Source organism: Danio rerio, chromosome 6 (assembly GCF_049306965.1).
Source record: "Danio rerio strain Tuebingen ecotype United States chromosome 6, GRCz12tu, whole genome shotgun sequence".
NCBI lineage: Eukaryota > Metazoa > Chordata > Actinopteri > Cypriniformes > Danionidae > Danio > Danio rerio.
In genome coordinates this window covers 5,057,556-5,073,307 of record NC_133181.1, presented here as the reverse complement: position 1 = coordinate 5,073,307, position 15,752 = coordinate 5,057,556, and the positions used below count along the sequence as shown (strand labels likewise).

Sequence of the window (15,752 nt, the reverse complement as noted above, 5' to 3'; positions counted from 1 at the left end):
AGAGGCTAATCATTTTGTCCCAAAAATGGCTTTAAAAATATGTAAAACTGCTTTTATTCTTGCTGAAATAAAACAAATAAGACTTTCTCCAGAAGAAAAAATATTATCAGACATACTGTGAAAATGTCCTTGCTCTGTTAAACATTATTTGGGAAATATTTAAAAAAGAGGAAAAAAAATAATAATAATCAAAAGGGGGCTAATAATTCTGACTTCATTCTGAATTCTGACTATATATATATATATATATATATATATATATATATATGGACATTCTACCTAAAAAATACATTTTTACTTATAAAAATCTTACAGGGTCTGACCCTCAAACTTGTCTTCATCAAAAAAATCCTACAAAAACAAGCATACTTGATTACTGTCAGCTTTTCCTCCATCAAATTTCACTTCTGAGTCATAGCCTTGAAGGTGTATTGTAATCATTTTATGTTAAATTTATAGCAAATGTGACAGGACTGACAAAAACATGGGAACAATAAAAGTCTATTTGCACTATACATTTGTAGTATTTATTTGTAGAATTTATTCATAATTTCATGTTTTCAATCGAATGATGTGAATGGAAACAGCTTAAACTTAGCTATTTCTGAAGTGTTTTTTTTTTCTAAATAACAGTTTTCATCATAACAATACTATTAAAAGCCCAAGTTCAATTGGGCTGAGGACAAGAAAAATGGCAGAGTTTATCACACACACTTTCTACACATGTATATGCACACAAATAAGTATGTATTCCAGCTTTTGTTTTGGATAGAATTAATCACAATTAATCTTTTGAAAGCAGTAAATTAAATACGAAATATATAATTTTTTTATTAAGAATTATACAATATAAGATTTATGCAAATTTTATACAACTGTATTTGTATAAATTATTTATTAAATTATGCAATGATTGATTAAGCACAATAAGACAATGTACTTCCTAAAACTACCAACAGTACATTAAGTCACTTTTTAAATTTCAATTAAAAATAAATTGACATTTTTACATTATTTACAAACCCTCAAGTGGTTAAAAACCTTCATGAGACTCTTTTTTTTGTTGATCACAAAAGAAGATATTTGAAAAAAAAAAAGGATGAAAACCTGTAACCATTGACTTCCATAGTAGGAAAAACAAATACTCTGGATGTCAATGGTTACAGGTTTCCAACATTTTTCTAAATATCTTTGTTAGTGTTTGAAACAAGTGGAGGATGTGAGTAAATGATGACAGAATTTTCAGTTTTGGGTGAACCTTCCCTTTAAGATGGTAGCAGGGATTGGTTAGCAAAGTTTGCGAGTGTATGTCTAAACATGTTGTGGAACACAATCAGACTCACCAGAGCGTCTGGACTTCCCTGCGAGATGAACGAATGTGATTGGTTCTTCGGGACCACAGCTTTAACCAGCGGCACGTTATCACTGATGCCCTTAAAATAGAGAGAAGCAGCGGTCAACATCTGCATCAAACACACAAACACAGACTGTGAAATACACTGACCTCAATGAAGAAGGACTTGAGTTCAGTGAGCTGCTCAAAGATGTTGAGAGGACAAGAGTCCAGACGAGTTCTCCTCTTCTCCAGCTCCTCCAGAGAAAGACGTACGGGATGAGGATCCTGAACACAAACATCAACACACATCACATACTCGCTCATGCTTATGCCTTCAGCATGTCAACACTAAATCAATGCATGTAAAGGGATAGATCACCCAAAAATGAACAATCTGGCATCATTCACTCCACATCCACGCTAAATCCACACATTTAAAGGGACAGTTCACCCAAAACGGAAAATTCTGTCATCATTCACTCACTCTTTACCTGTTGCACACCAGTATGAGTTTCTTTCTTTTGTTGAACACTAAAGAAGATATTATGATATTAACCTGTAATTGATATGACACTGACTTCTGTAGTGGGAAAAACAAATACTACAGAAGTCAATGGTTACAGGTTTGCAGCTTTCTTCAAAAAACAGAAGAAACAAACTTAACCACTTGATGGTGACTAAATAATGAACAAATTTTCATTTTTGGAGGTATTTATATTTAGGGACCGAGCACCGAAACGGTGCGTAGGCCCTATTGGAATTGCTCCGTTTATTCTTCTTCTTCTTCTTCTTCTTCTTCTTCTTCTTCTTCTTCTTCTTCTTCTTCTTCTTCTTCTTCTTCTTCTTCTTCTTCTTCCGCGGAATGAATCGCGGTTTTGAGGGGCTAAACATGCCCGAAAACTCACGCAACTTTGCACACGCCTCAGAAGTGGCGAAAATTTACGTTTGTTATGGGCTTCGGAAGTGGGCGTGGCAAAATGACTCGACAGCGCCACCTAGAAAAATTAAACGGACGAGCCCCCGATCCACGAATCACGCACATGCACGAAAATTAGCACACACCTCAAACATGCCAAAACATACGAAAAAGTCTCTTGGAGCCATATCTCAAACCCAACAGGAAGTCTGATATTTTTAACTTCCTGCGGCGAAAAAGTGGCGTTTCCAGGCGTTGTATTTTAACGAACTCCTCCTAGGGATTTTATCCGATCGACACCAAAATTAGGTTTTGTCATCTAAAGGCCTTGGCGATGTTAAATTGCGAAGCTTTAGAGTTTTCATCGATGGGCGTGTCCGTGGCGGCCTCGCAAACTTTGACGATTCGCCACAAAAGAGGAAGTCGTTATAACTCAGGCATGCATTATCCGATCTGCCTCAAAATTCACACGCTTGATAAGCGTCCTGACCTGAACACGTTTACATGCCAATATCCAGATATAGTTATAGCGCCACCTGCTGGCCACAGGAAATGACATGATTTACAGAGTTACAAGATCCTCCCACAAATTTTATCGTATCAACACCAAAATTGAGTGGTGTTATCTGAAAGCTCTAGCGATGTTATATTGTGAAGATCTAGAATTTTCGCAGAGGGGCGTGTCCATGGCGGTATGACAAACCTCAACGCTTCGCCATGGAACAGGAAGTCCTTCTAACACAACCACACAATGTCCGATCAGCCTGAAACTTCACATGGTTGATAAACGTCATCTCGTGAACACATCCACATAACAATATTGAAGTGGGCGTGGCAAAATGACTCGACAGCGCCACCTAGAAAAATTAAACGGACGAGCCCCCGATCTACGAATCACGCACATGCACAAAAATTGGCACACACCTCAAACATGGCAAAAAATATGAAAAAGTCTCTTGGAGCCATATCTCAAACCCAACAGGAAGTCGGATATTTTTAACTTCCTGTGGCGAAAAAGTGGCGCTTTTGCCATTTTCAGACGTTGTATTTTAACGAACTCCTCCTAGGGATTTTATCTGATAAACACCAAAATTGGGTTTTGTCATCTTAAAGCCTTGGTGATGTTACATTGCGAAGCTTTAGAGTTTTCATCGATGGGCGTGTCCGTGGCGGCCTCGCAAACTTTGATTCGCCACAAAACAGGAAGTCTTTATAACTCTGGCATGCAATATTCGATCTGCCTCAAAATTCACACATTTAATAACAGTCCTGACCTGATCAGGTTTACGTGCCGATATCCAGTTACAGTTATAGCGCCACCTGCTGGCCACAGGAAATGACATGTTTGACACTGTAACAAACTCCTCCCACAAACTTTCCCGTATCAGCACCAAAATAGAGTGGTGTCATCTGAAAGCTCTAGCGATGATTTATTGTAAAGATCTAGAGTTTTTGCAGAGGGGCGTGTCTGTGGTGGCATGACAAACCTCAACGCTTCGCCATGAAACAGGAATTTCTTATAACTCAACCACACAATGTCTGATCTGCCTGAAACTTCACATGATTGATAAAAGTCCTCTCCTGAACACATCTACATAACAATACTGAGTCAGTCACCTGCCGGCATAATGTAGTTTGTCTTAAAACACAATCTCCACACAATCTCTGATCTGCCTGAAACTTCACATGGTTGATAAAAGTCCGCTCCTGAACACATCCACATAACAATATTGAGTCAGTCATAACGCCACCTGCTGGCAGAAGGTAGTTTGGCTTATAAGTCAGCCACACAATGTCCCATGTGCCTGAAACTTCACATGGTTGATAAGATTCCTCTCCGGAAGACATCTACATGCCAATCTTAAGTCACAGTTATAGCGCCACCTGCTGACAGGAGGAAGTTTGGCATAAATCTGTGATTTTCTTAGATTTTTTTTTATATATCGGCTTAAATTATTATTGTTCGCTGTTCTCTGTCATCGTAAGGTCACCGGGCGGCGGTGAGCCCGGGTGCGAGGTCCCTTTCATCGCTGCTTGCAGCTTTAATAGGTATTTGTATTTATATTACACAAGGTATTTATATTACGTTTTTATATAGATATTTTGATATTAACCTGTAACCACTGACTTATGTAATAGGACAAACAAAACTATGGAATCAATGATTACAGGTTTTCATTTTTCTTCAAAATATCTTCTTCGTGTTCAACAGAAGAAACAATCTTAACCACTTGAGGGTGACTAAATAGTGAGTAAATTTTCATTTTTGGATGAACTATCCCTATAAAGTGCGTTCTACGTCAAGTTAAGTAGGTAAAGCTTACATGGATATACTGTACCCATGATCCCTCAGTTTTGTGACTCTGCCTCATATGTACACTCCAGCACCTATATAACCCCAAATGCAGTGCCATTTTAACATCACAACAGTGTCGTTTTAAAGTGCTCAAGGGTTAAGGGCACACTTTTAGTGGACACTTTAGTAAGGTAACCCTGCTGAAAAATCCAGCTTAAACCAGCCTAGGCTGGTTGGCTGGTTTTAGCTGGTCGACCAGGCTGGTTTTAGAGGAGTTTTGGCCATTTCCAGGCTGGTTTCCAGCCATTTCCAGCCTGGTCTTAGCTGGTCAGGCTGGAAAATGATCAGCTAACTCCAGCTAAACCAGTTTGACCAGCCTGGTTTAAGCTGGACATAGCTGGTTTTAGCTGGTCATCTCCCAGCCTGACCAGCTAAAACCAGGCTGGAAATGACTGGAAACCAGCCTGGAAATGGCCAAAACCCCTCTAAAACCAGCCTGGTCGACCAGCTAAAACCAGCCAACCACCCTAGTCTGGTTTAAGCTGTTTTTTTCAGTAGGGAATAATGATGAATTTAATATAGTAAAAAATGTACATATGCAGTTATTATAAAATCTATATAAATCGTAAATTTTATAATTCTTCATTTAAAAAAAATACATATTGTGTATTTCATTTTAGATTAATAAAAGATTAAACATGATTAATCGCATCTAAAATAAAAGCTTGTATTTACATTATTATACATGTATGATGTTGCTCTATATTATTTATTAATAAATTTAATATTGATATCTGGTGTTCAACAGTATAAAGAAACTCCTAATAGTTTGGAAACCACTTGAGGAGTAAATAGTGAGTAAAATTAAATTTTTGGGTGAGCTTTCCCTTTCCCTGAGGTGTTTTTCAGTCTAAAAACACTTTATATTTTAAATGTTCCTTTTATTGAACTTCATCAATTTGAGTCTGCGGATTTTAATTGTAATGCACGTTTAAAGGTTTTTCTCAAAATGAGCGTTTTTTTTTCCCTTCTCCTGCACAGAGCTATAAACCTCCATTTCAGCAACACTTACAATGCAGACACCTTTACTGTTTTTACGTCTAAAAAGTGTATTTATTCTGAGTATATACATTTCATTCAATCATTTCAGTTCCTGTCATTTGCAATTTCTGGATTTGTAAAGTGATAAAAATTGACACTCAAAACTGACTCAGTTTCACACTCTCGGTTTTTTAAACAAGATTTCATCCAATGCTCAGGCTTTTGTGCTAAAAATGCATGCCAATTAGTGTGTACTTAATGAAACAATGCCTCTTTTGCATCAAACATAACATTTCATCAAACTTGCATTACAGAAAACGTTGCAAATGTAATCAATCATTAGCGGAAGTATAACTCAATTTAACTTATGATAATTAATTAATCTACCCTATTCACCAAAAGTGTACTAACTAGTGCACTAGCGGAAAATTACAGTTATTTAATTTCATTCATTCATTTTCCTTAGGCTTAGTCCCTTTATTCATCAGGGATCGCCACAGCGGAATGAACCGCCAACTTTTCCAGCATATGTTTTACACAGCGGATACCCTTCTAGCTGCAACCCAGTACTAGGAAACATCCATACACACTCATTCTCTCTCACACACACAAACACACTCATAAACTACAGACAATTTCGTTTATTCAATTCCCCTATAGCGCATGTGTTTGGACTGTGAGGAAAACCGGAGCACCCAGAGGAAACCCACGCCAACACGCCAGAACATGCAAACTCCACACAGAAATGCTAACTGGTCCAGCCAGGACTCGAACCAGCGACCTTCTTGTTGTGAGGCGACAGTGCTAACCACTGAGCCACCATGCCGCCCAATTATTTAATTTGCATACATTAATATTCATTTACATTTTTATGAATCTGGCTGATGATTTTACGCTACATGTTTTATCAATTTTTGCTTTCGCTGAAAATCAAACCCAGAACCTTGGTGTTGCATGTGCTCTTCTACTTGAGGATTGTATGTAAATATGTATATGAACTCTTTTTTTTTTTATTACAATAAAGTGTACAGTAGATGTTCAAGTTGGAGAAAGATGAGAGTGTGGTACCTTCAGTAATTGGCACGGCGTCTGTCCGAAGTTACTGATCATGCCTTCTACAGCTTTCCTCTCCTTCTCATCTGTGATGGCATCCAGATCAACAGCCCCTAAAACAACCACAGACGCTCTCATTTATAGATGAAGACTATAAGAATATTATGTACAGTCATCATGGCTAGAATAAAATAAATTAGTTATTACAACTTAAAGAAACACTGTAAAACAAATGTGTCACCAAAACCAAGCAATTTCCTAAGACCTGTATGTTTATGACTGTGACAGACTTCTTATACCTTCATATGTGCAGTAGTAGAAGACATTAAGGGCCTCCACTGCCGCCGGGCCCCGCTGTTTATAACCGAAGATCAGATCGATCCACTCATGCAGATGAGCCGACACAAACTCTGATTCCTAAACACACACACACACATTAGACACATCCAGGATATCAGATTGTGCAGTAGGCGTTACTTTACAAACAGCCGTACACCGCTTGCATACAATCCCTTACAAATACACTTGAACATAAAATAATCATTAAGGAAGTTGGGAAAGGTTTACGTGAATTACAAAATTATTAACAGTGAGCTGCGTTTACATTAATCACGTGACATAAAAGCCAACTTACATGAGTCAGCCAAACACACAAATGCTCTTCCTCATAACTATAGAAGCGTACAGTTAAAAACTAGGCTACAGCGTCATTTGCAGTAAAAGTTAGTGTAGAGTGCTCGCTGCTGGTATAAACTCACCTAGAGCACCATTGGCTGTTTAGAAACTAGCCTAGAGTGCCATCTGCTCCCTGTATGGTTAACTGCAGTCTGGAGAAATGGGCGTGGCAAAAGGTAGGGGCGTGGTTTTTTATTGATCAAAGGGTTTTTTTTCCCGGTAGGGGCGTGGCAAAAGGTTTTTTAATTGGTCAAGTGTTTTTTTCCAGTCAAATGCGTTGGCCAATCAGCAATCACCAAACGTTTGAACAATAGACAGAGCCATAAAACAGCTGCATTACAACTTTTGTAGCCACATCAAAACCGCAGTCATTTGCATGGATAAATTTGACCTGCTGGCAGATTTAGGTAGACACCGAACTCTGGCGGTTCTAGTGTTAGACGATGATCCTTCTGTGTAATTTGTAGAAATTGACATCTCTAGTCACAACCAATTCTTGTATAAAGACAGACCTGAGGCCATCTGTCAGGAGGTGACAGCGAGACACGCATCTGCCGCTCTAGTTTTCTAACCTTTCACAAAGCCATTTCTCCCAGCTCCAGGCTTTAATAGGACAGAAGCGGCAGAGGAATTGAGAAGAAGAGAGAAACAGAAACTAAGAGCTGGTGGTATTCAATTACACACGGCTCCCGGGGGCTCTCTATTGAGGTTAGTGGGGAAGAGCAGTGATGAGGTCATCAGAATCAGGCTCACCAGGGCTTTGCGATGCTTGTAGATGAAATCCTCGGGAGATTTGGCCCATTTAGGCAGGATGACATCATTAACCCTCTCTTTAGATATCTGCAACCGGCCCAGGTCAAATCCTGCGACAAAGAGAATGAGACCGTACTGTATAAAAGAGCTGGAGCGGAAACGTGACACTGCGTCAACTGAAAAATGCTCTTTAAATGGAAAGTGTGTATCTTTTTAACTCTGTATTTTTTAAGCATTTGAAATATAGAAACATTGTTCTTAAAACAACACACTTAGTTGAGAAGCAATATTACTTAAGGTATAGGTAAATCTTGCTTCCAGAAAGAAAATTTAAACAAAGTGAGTTAATACTTTTTTTTCAATTGCATTTTTAGAACACAGAACATACAAAGGCAATAACAAAACATTAAATTGACATCAAAATAGATATAATATAAAAAGAAAGAAAAAAATACAATTATTTAAAGAAAAGATTTAAGGCTTTAAGATAATTACCAGTTCTTTTTGCTTTGGTATTGTGTTTCTTTTATCGTACATGGGTAATAATGACCTTTTTCTGTTTTAAAGTGAGAAAAATACTTTTTTTTTTTACAGCACATTTACATTTACAAATAAAACATTTCCCATGTATAATGAGCAAATTAACAATATACCAAATTTTGAAGTCAACTGTATTGTCATAAAAAAATTAAAAATATTTTTCTTTGAATTCCAATGCAGTGTTCATACTCTGCTTAAGAAAAAAGAAAAGATCACACCAAAATAATTATGTATAAACACAATCATAAAATAAAGAACAATACTCTCATCTTTATCATTACAGAAAACACATTTTCAATAAACATCTTTACTAAATTTTGCAATTACCGGTTTTACAGGATAAATATGATGAAGTTCAAAATACACATTTTCATTTTGGCCTTAAATTGGAAGGTTTAAATATAAAAGAAAATTTATTATTATTAATTATCTTAGAATGATTTGTAGGATTGTCAGTGTTTCTTAAGCCCTTGGTTTTTGGAGATCACAACTTCAAGATGTCAACTGGAACGATACTTTTCAGATCACCAAACGTTTTTGTATAACAAATAAAATGAGAGAGTTAATACTTAAAACTAGAAAAAATAGCTCAAAATTAACACATCAAGTCACTAAACTCTGAAACTATAAATAAATAAATAAAGATTTTATAGCTTATGACAAAATACTAATCTGTATCTGTAAATCTCGAGTGCAGCATTTTCTAGCATAAAAGTCACTGAAAACATGCTTTGACAATATTTAAATTGATAGCGTTTGAGGTCATATTGAGTGAGGTACACATTTCAGACAAAATATTGTCCATATTTTTTTCTGTTAAACTATCAAAAATGGATCCAAAGCGAAACATGTGTGGGTCCTAAGAGTAACAATTTGGTGAATCAAATTAATCAAATCATTTGAGTCAATTATTAAACGATTCATTCAAGTAGACCAGAGGTCACCAAACTTGTTCCTGGAGGGCCGGTGTCCAACAGATTTTAGCTCCAGCCTTAATCAAACACACCTGAACAAGCTAATCAAGGCCTTACTAGGTGTACTTGAATCATCCAGGCAGGTGTGTTAAAGCAAGTTGGAGCTAAACCCTGCAGGGACACCGGCCCTCCAGGACCGACATTGGTGACCCCTGATGTAGACAGTCACTTTTAAACCAGTACTATATAATCTATGTTACATTATTAATTATCTCATTAATACACAGGAGAAAACCACCTACTGGTGGTTTTAGTATTACTTAATTATTAGCAATACTAAATTATTCAGTATTATTTAATATATTTTAGGAAAAAGGAAAAAAAAAATTTTGCAGTGCATTTTAGTGAATGTGTTTAACAGAACACTAAACTGTTTTTGATGTTTCACTTGTGGTCAGGGGTGTTGCTATACATAAAGCTCTACTGGGGAACGGGCTCTCCTCAACCGCATAACCCCCTCCCCCCCAAAAAATTAAATTTGCCCTTATATAAATAGATATACTCAATATTATAAATAAATAAAAGTATTATTATTATTAATATTATTATAAAAGTATTATTATTATACAATTATTCATCTAAATATACAAGACCAATGTAAAGATACAAGAAATAACACATATTAGAAACAGCACATATTTACCGTTCTGATTCTCCAAGAACTCTGGGAAGTAGAAGAACTCTGGGATGAGCTCTTTGACATCATTGGGATTGTCCATTAGTGTCTGCCAGGTAGCCGGAATGGAGTGAAACTGACGATCAGCACAGTCAAACCTGCAAATCACAGCAAAACAGCTCATATGATGGAAAACAGCTTATCTGAAGATCAAAAACAAGCCCATTTACTCATCACCGTCACTGATAAAACACCAATTAATCAAGAGCTAATTAAATCAGATGCCATTAACTAAAAGCTATATTTACACCGGGTATTAAGATGCTGATCATGAGTCCATCAGCAGTAGAGAGAAACAATCCAGTCTACACCCCTGCTGTCTCTTTTTTGACTAATTTATGACGGATTTAATAGAAACTGTCATTAAAACTGAAATTAAAATTAAGTTCCAAGTTTATATATTATGTAGTTCATAACATCTCACAATTCTGACTCTATTTTCATCAAATCTACATTTATTTCTCACAATTAAGTGTAAAATTGTGTGTAACCCACCAGTCCTACTGCACCCAACCTGGTCTGAGCTGGGATTGAACCGGGGACTCTTTGTATGGGAGTCGGTTGTTCTAACAAGGAGGCTTGAGACCATGGCGTCTAGCATCTGTAATAATCTGTAATAGCGTCTGTCGCTAGAGTGCCATTTGAGGTCAGAGGAGTGAGGTTTACCTGCTACTTGGCCTACGCTACACCCTAAACATCACACCCATCCTGGACGAACCCCCATGTGTTACCCAACGGCTCTACTGCACCCAACCTGATCTGAGCAGGAACCAAGTGAAACAAAGGCAAGCTAGCAAATTGCTATGCAGGTAAATCTCTCTGAAAAAATCCTCTGACCTCAAAAGGTGCCTCCTTGTTAGAGCAACCGACTCCCATGCAAACAATCGCCGGTTCAATCCCAGCTCAGTTGGGTGCAGTAGGACCGGTGGGATACACATGTATACCCTTTCTGTTAATACATTTATTTTTATCCTTCAATGGAAGGGATTATGTACTGCTTTAAATTGTAAATGGACAAACTCAATAAATAATTCATTCATCATTCATTTTCCCTCGGCTTAGTCCCTGATATATCAGTAAAAAAATTAAAACAAAATAAAAAAAACTTCAACAGATTTCACCCTAGTGGCCTTTTCTGTTCATGTTATTGTTGTTGACACAGGAAATCTGGGAAAGCTGGATTAATAAGTGGAGATGAAGCTCACCTTCCGCTCTGCAGCTGGATGTGCAGGGATGTGAAGGGTTCGACTCTGATGAGGTAATGCATGACTCCAGCGGCGTTCGAGTAGTGTGTGCCGTAGTGGAAGCGGTCTATGGTGCCCGTGGGGTCTTCAAAGCTCTCATATCTGCAGAACAGCCATCATTCACAACCACATTTACACACATTTAGTGCTGCAACATATTCACTTTCAACTTTTAATGCACTTGTCAAAACCTACTGAGCTGCTTCACTGACTAAACTGAAAGCTGCCTTTTAAGGGAACAACATTAAATACGATGGCAACGTAAAAATGACAGAATTAAAGACATGAGGTTTCATTTTAAGACTACAACTAAAAAGTTTTATACAATTGATTTTATTAATAGAAACTAAAACAAAAATTTTAATCTTCATGCAGCTTATTACCATCACATAATCCTGACTCTATTTTCATCAATATGGAATCAGATAAGTCTCAAAAGAAATTTACTCGACTCGATGTACACATGCGTAGCCAAATTCACGTGCATAAAACCAAATTCATGTGGTAAAATATTTATTTATATTCACAAAAAAATTTCACGTGCACAAAATAAAAATACATTTTCATAAAATACGTTTCACAAATGCAAAACACCATTTGCAAATATATAAGAGTCTACAAAAAGTTTTGAATGTTTAAAACTTGCGAGTTTATCCTGAATGAGAATGTGCACATCCTCTTTCACGTACGACTCCCCCCCGGATATGTGTGTGTGTATTTTTGAGACTTTCCTGGCAGATTCAGGGCAACTCGTACCTTTCAGCCAATCAGATGAGAGCTGTTCTCATTCAGGATGAACTCGCAAGTTTTAAACATTCAAAACTTTTTGTACACTCGTATACATTTGCAAATGGTGTTTTGCATTTGTGAAACGTATTTTATGAAAATGTATTTTTATTTTGCGCACGTGAAATTTTTTTGTGAATATAAATAAATATTTTACGCACGTGAATTTGGTTTTATGCACGTGAATTTGGCTACGCATGTGTACATCGAGTCGTTTGCGTGAATTACTTTTGAGTCTTTTCTGACTCCATACATCAAATCTACATTTATTCCTCACAAATCAGTCAGGAAGTGACAAGATCTCATATGACGAGATCTCGCAAGATTAAATCGGGACGATATTTCTTGTTGAGCTGAAAAGTTGTGATGTTATGATGGAGCGTGAGAGTGAATTTAGCACTTAAGATTGGAGGCAGGATTTGACTTGAACTGTAAATCAAGTGCTTTGCACACAGCTGGCAACCCAGGGCAGGCTGGCCTCGGGAGTTGCGTGCTTCACTCGGTTGGGTGGGCGGGTGTGACGTAACCGCTTTTTTTTTTTAAATGCACAAAATATAAGCTAAAACCTTATTAAATAAATATTAATAATAATAAATGCAAAAAATTAATAAATACTCTATAATAGAAAATCAATAACACTAAAATAACAAATGCGAGAGACATGGTATTCAAGTGGTCTGAAGTTAGCATGTTGCTAAGCTAATGACAATCAATTATTGAAGCATATACTGAATTAAATATTTCAAATATCTTAATTCAGAGTGATCCAATACAATATTTAACAAAATAATATTATAATAAAGAGCTGATGCCGTGTTTTCATAACACCTTCTGGGATTATTTGTCACTCATACTTACTGCTGAAACAAGATGTTTCAGGCAAATAATACAATAAAATAGTAGTTATTTTTATTTTATAAATAAAGTAAACTTAAACTACTACTAAAACACATTTTTTAAACTTTAACTTTAAACCCAAATAAAGCTAAATAGAAACTTTAATCATGTATACATAATAAAAAAATAATAATATTTTAGCTAAATATAAAATAAACACTAATAAAACAAAATAACCCTACATAATAAGACTCTGTTTAACAGTAAGTATATATAGTTAGTTCTGAATTGATAGAGATATAAACATAAGACAGAAACGCACTTCTCTCTGACGGCTTTGGCGTTTCTCTCATTCTGCACGGCCACAGGTTTGGACAGATCTCTGAAGACCCGCGGATCAGACAGATCCAGCTCCTCTGAGGTATAATCTGACAAGATCCAGGGGAACTAAACCACCGGAAAAGCTCATTAATATATGAACGGTGATCATACAGCAGTTGAAAGAGCGAGTGTGAATGTCACTCACCACAGGATACTGAGCCAGGTCATTATACGTCCTCCCCGCGATGGTGTTCAGCTGCATCAGGTAGTCGAAGTTGGAGATTTCCCTGTTCACCCATTTCTGAGGACAGAGAGAAGTCAATGTCAGCTTTAAGTCTTCAGTGTTGTCTATAATATGCACCTTTTTCTTACTGTCTATTAAATTATTGGTTGCACTTTCAGTTTGGGGAACTTACATTAAAGAGCAGGTCAGATGGTATTTAAGAGTGCCCTACAACAGGTTTTAAAGGGATAGTCCCCCAAAAATTTACTATTTACTCCTCCTCAAGTGGTTCAAAACGTTTAGTTTTTCTTCTTCTGATGAATACAAAAGAAGATATTTCGAAAAATGTCGGTAACCAGTAACCATTGGCATTCTTAGTAGGAATAGAAAAAAATATGGAGGTTAATGGTTACAGGTTTCCAACATTTTTCAAATTATCTTCTTTTGTGTTCAACAGAAGATAGAAACTCATAAAGGTTTGAAACAAGGAAAAGGTGAAGACAGAATTTTTATTTTGGGTGAACTCTCGCTATCAGTGTATATTAGGGATGTAACGGTATTGTAAATACCGTCATACCGCAATATAAATTTTTTTCGATATTACCGAAGTCGCATGACTCGGTAAAACTATAGGTCTTCTGAGAAAATTTGCTCAGGCGAATGAAGCGAACGGGAGGTAACTGAAACTACATTTCCCATCAGCCCAGGCGTGGCCATAATCCTTTGCGGTCTGTTGTCGCTACAGATCCAGTAATGCGGAAATGGAGTGTGCTGCTAGTAGCGGAGATGAAAAAAGATGGAAATGATCGAACCTAAAGCGGGTGTTGTCGCCGCGCGCGTACTAAATAGCAGTGTTGTTGAGCGCGTTCTGATCAGCTGTGTTGTCGCGCGCGTATTGTAAAGCGCCGAGGGGGGGTTGAGCGCGCATACTCAAGAGCGGTGTTGTCTACTGAAGGGCTGGACGGAGGTTTTGTCGCGTCGCGGGGGCACTTTTGATCGTTTTGGAAGGGCATTTTCTATCCAAGACTAAAAAGGGCATGTGCACTGCACAGGTTGAGCCCTATGTGTGCACATGCCTGCAAGTTGGGGAATACGACTAATAGCAGTCATGGGGACTGCAGAAACACAGCACACTGTTCAGATTGATGCAGACATTGACTTGTACCGCAAAGAGACCTCTATCTCACTCATGGTTTGTCTCCTCAAGTGGGGGAAAGACAATGCATAACGTTACCCACTGCTGTCAACCTGGGCCAAGTCATATCTCTGTCCCAGAAACCTCAGTCCCAAATGAGAGGGTTTTTTTCTGTTGCAGGGGACATTGTAAATACCCAGAGATACCAGCTTTTACCAGATTATAGTTATATGATAATTTTCCTTTAAACCCATCTCTATCTAAGTGAGTGAGTGATTAAATGTTGAATGTGATGAGTTTTCAACAATACTAAATTGAAACTTTATTTTTTTACATGGTTTAATAATTTTTTGTAATTAAAATTGAAGTTCCTGTTTCAAAGCTTACAGATAGATGGCTAATTTGTATGTCATTGACACTTTTGGCACTTTTTTGGAGTATTTTCAAAAGTTTTGTTTTTCCTGTAAATGATTCAATAAATACCGTACCGTGACATTCATACCGAGGTATTACCGTACCGTGAAATTCTGATACCATTACATCCCTACTGTATATAAATGAATTTTTACTTCACGCTCATCAATTGGTGAAGTTTGTTCCTCGCCACTGTCTTGCTTAGTTGGCACTTGTGGAGCTGTTTAGATGTCAAATTTAATTTAAAGGAAGAAATCAATGTAAAGCTAATACAGCACAAGCAGGAAACAAACATTCTCTTGAAAGTTTCTCGGATTGTTGCAGGGACACAAGCTCAGTGATTCCACTGACTATTTTGGGGATTTGTATATATTTTTGTGTAGTATGTTGTTCCATGCATTTTCAAGTGGTACTCACTGCAGAGCCACTTGGGGATGAGCTGAGCTCCAGCAAGGGGGAGCTTGAACTCCAGCTCTTCCTTCCTTGCACTTCTTCTACAAGTGATGTCACTGGGGGTTGGGGTTAGGAGTGG

General features: G+C 37.4%; 1 protein-coding gene across 6 annotated transcripts in view; it reads right to left on the bottom strand.

Moving 5' to 3' along the window:
* The window catches only part of nbeal1 (neurobeachin-like 1), a 121,748-nt gene that overhangs the window by 15,050 nt on the left and 90,946 nt on the right, over positions 1-15,752 (bottom strand). For all 6 annotated transcript variants that reach the window (XM_021476984.3, XM_021476985.3, XM_073953561.1 and 3 more), the window contains 9 exons: positions 13,654-13,749; positions 13,450-13,574; positions 11,466-11,606; positions 10,228-10,358; positions 8,071-8,180; positions 6,942-7,059; positions 6,658-6,755; positions 1,505-1,621; positions 1,344-1,433 (listed from right to left, as the gene is read on the bottom strand). In XM_021476984.3, the coding sequence (XP_021332659.2) occupies positions 1,344-1,433; positions 1,505-1,621; positions 6,658-6,755; positions 6,942-7,059; positions 8,071-8,180; positions 10,228-10,358; positions 11,466-11,606; positions 13,450-13,574; positions 13,654-13,749 (1,026 nt within the window). The remainder of the gene's footprint in view (positions 1-1,343; positions 1,434-1,504; positions 1,622-6,657; positions 6,756-6,941; positions 7,060-8,070; positions 8,181-10,227; positions 10,359-11,465; positions 11,607-13,449; positions 13,575-13,653; positions 13,750-15,752) is intronic.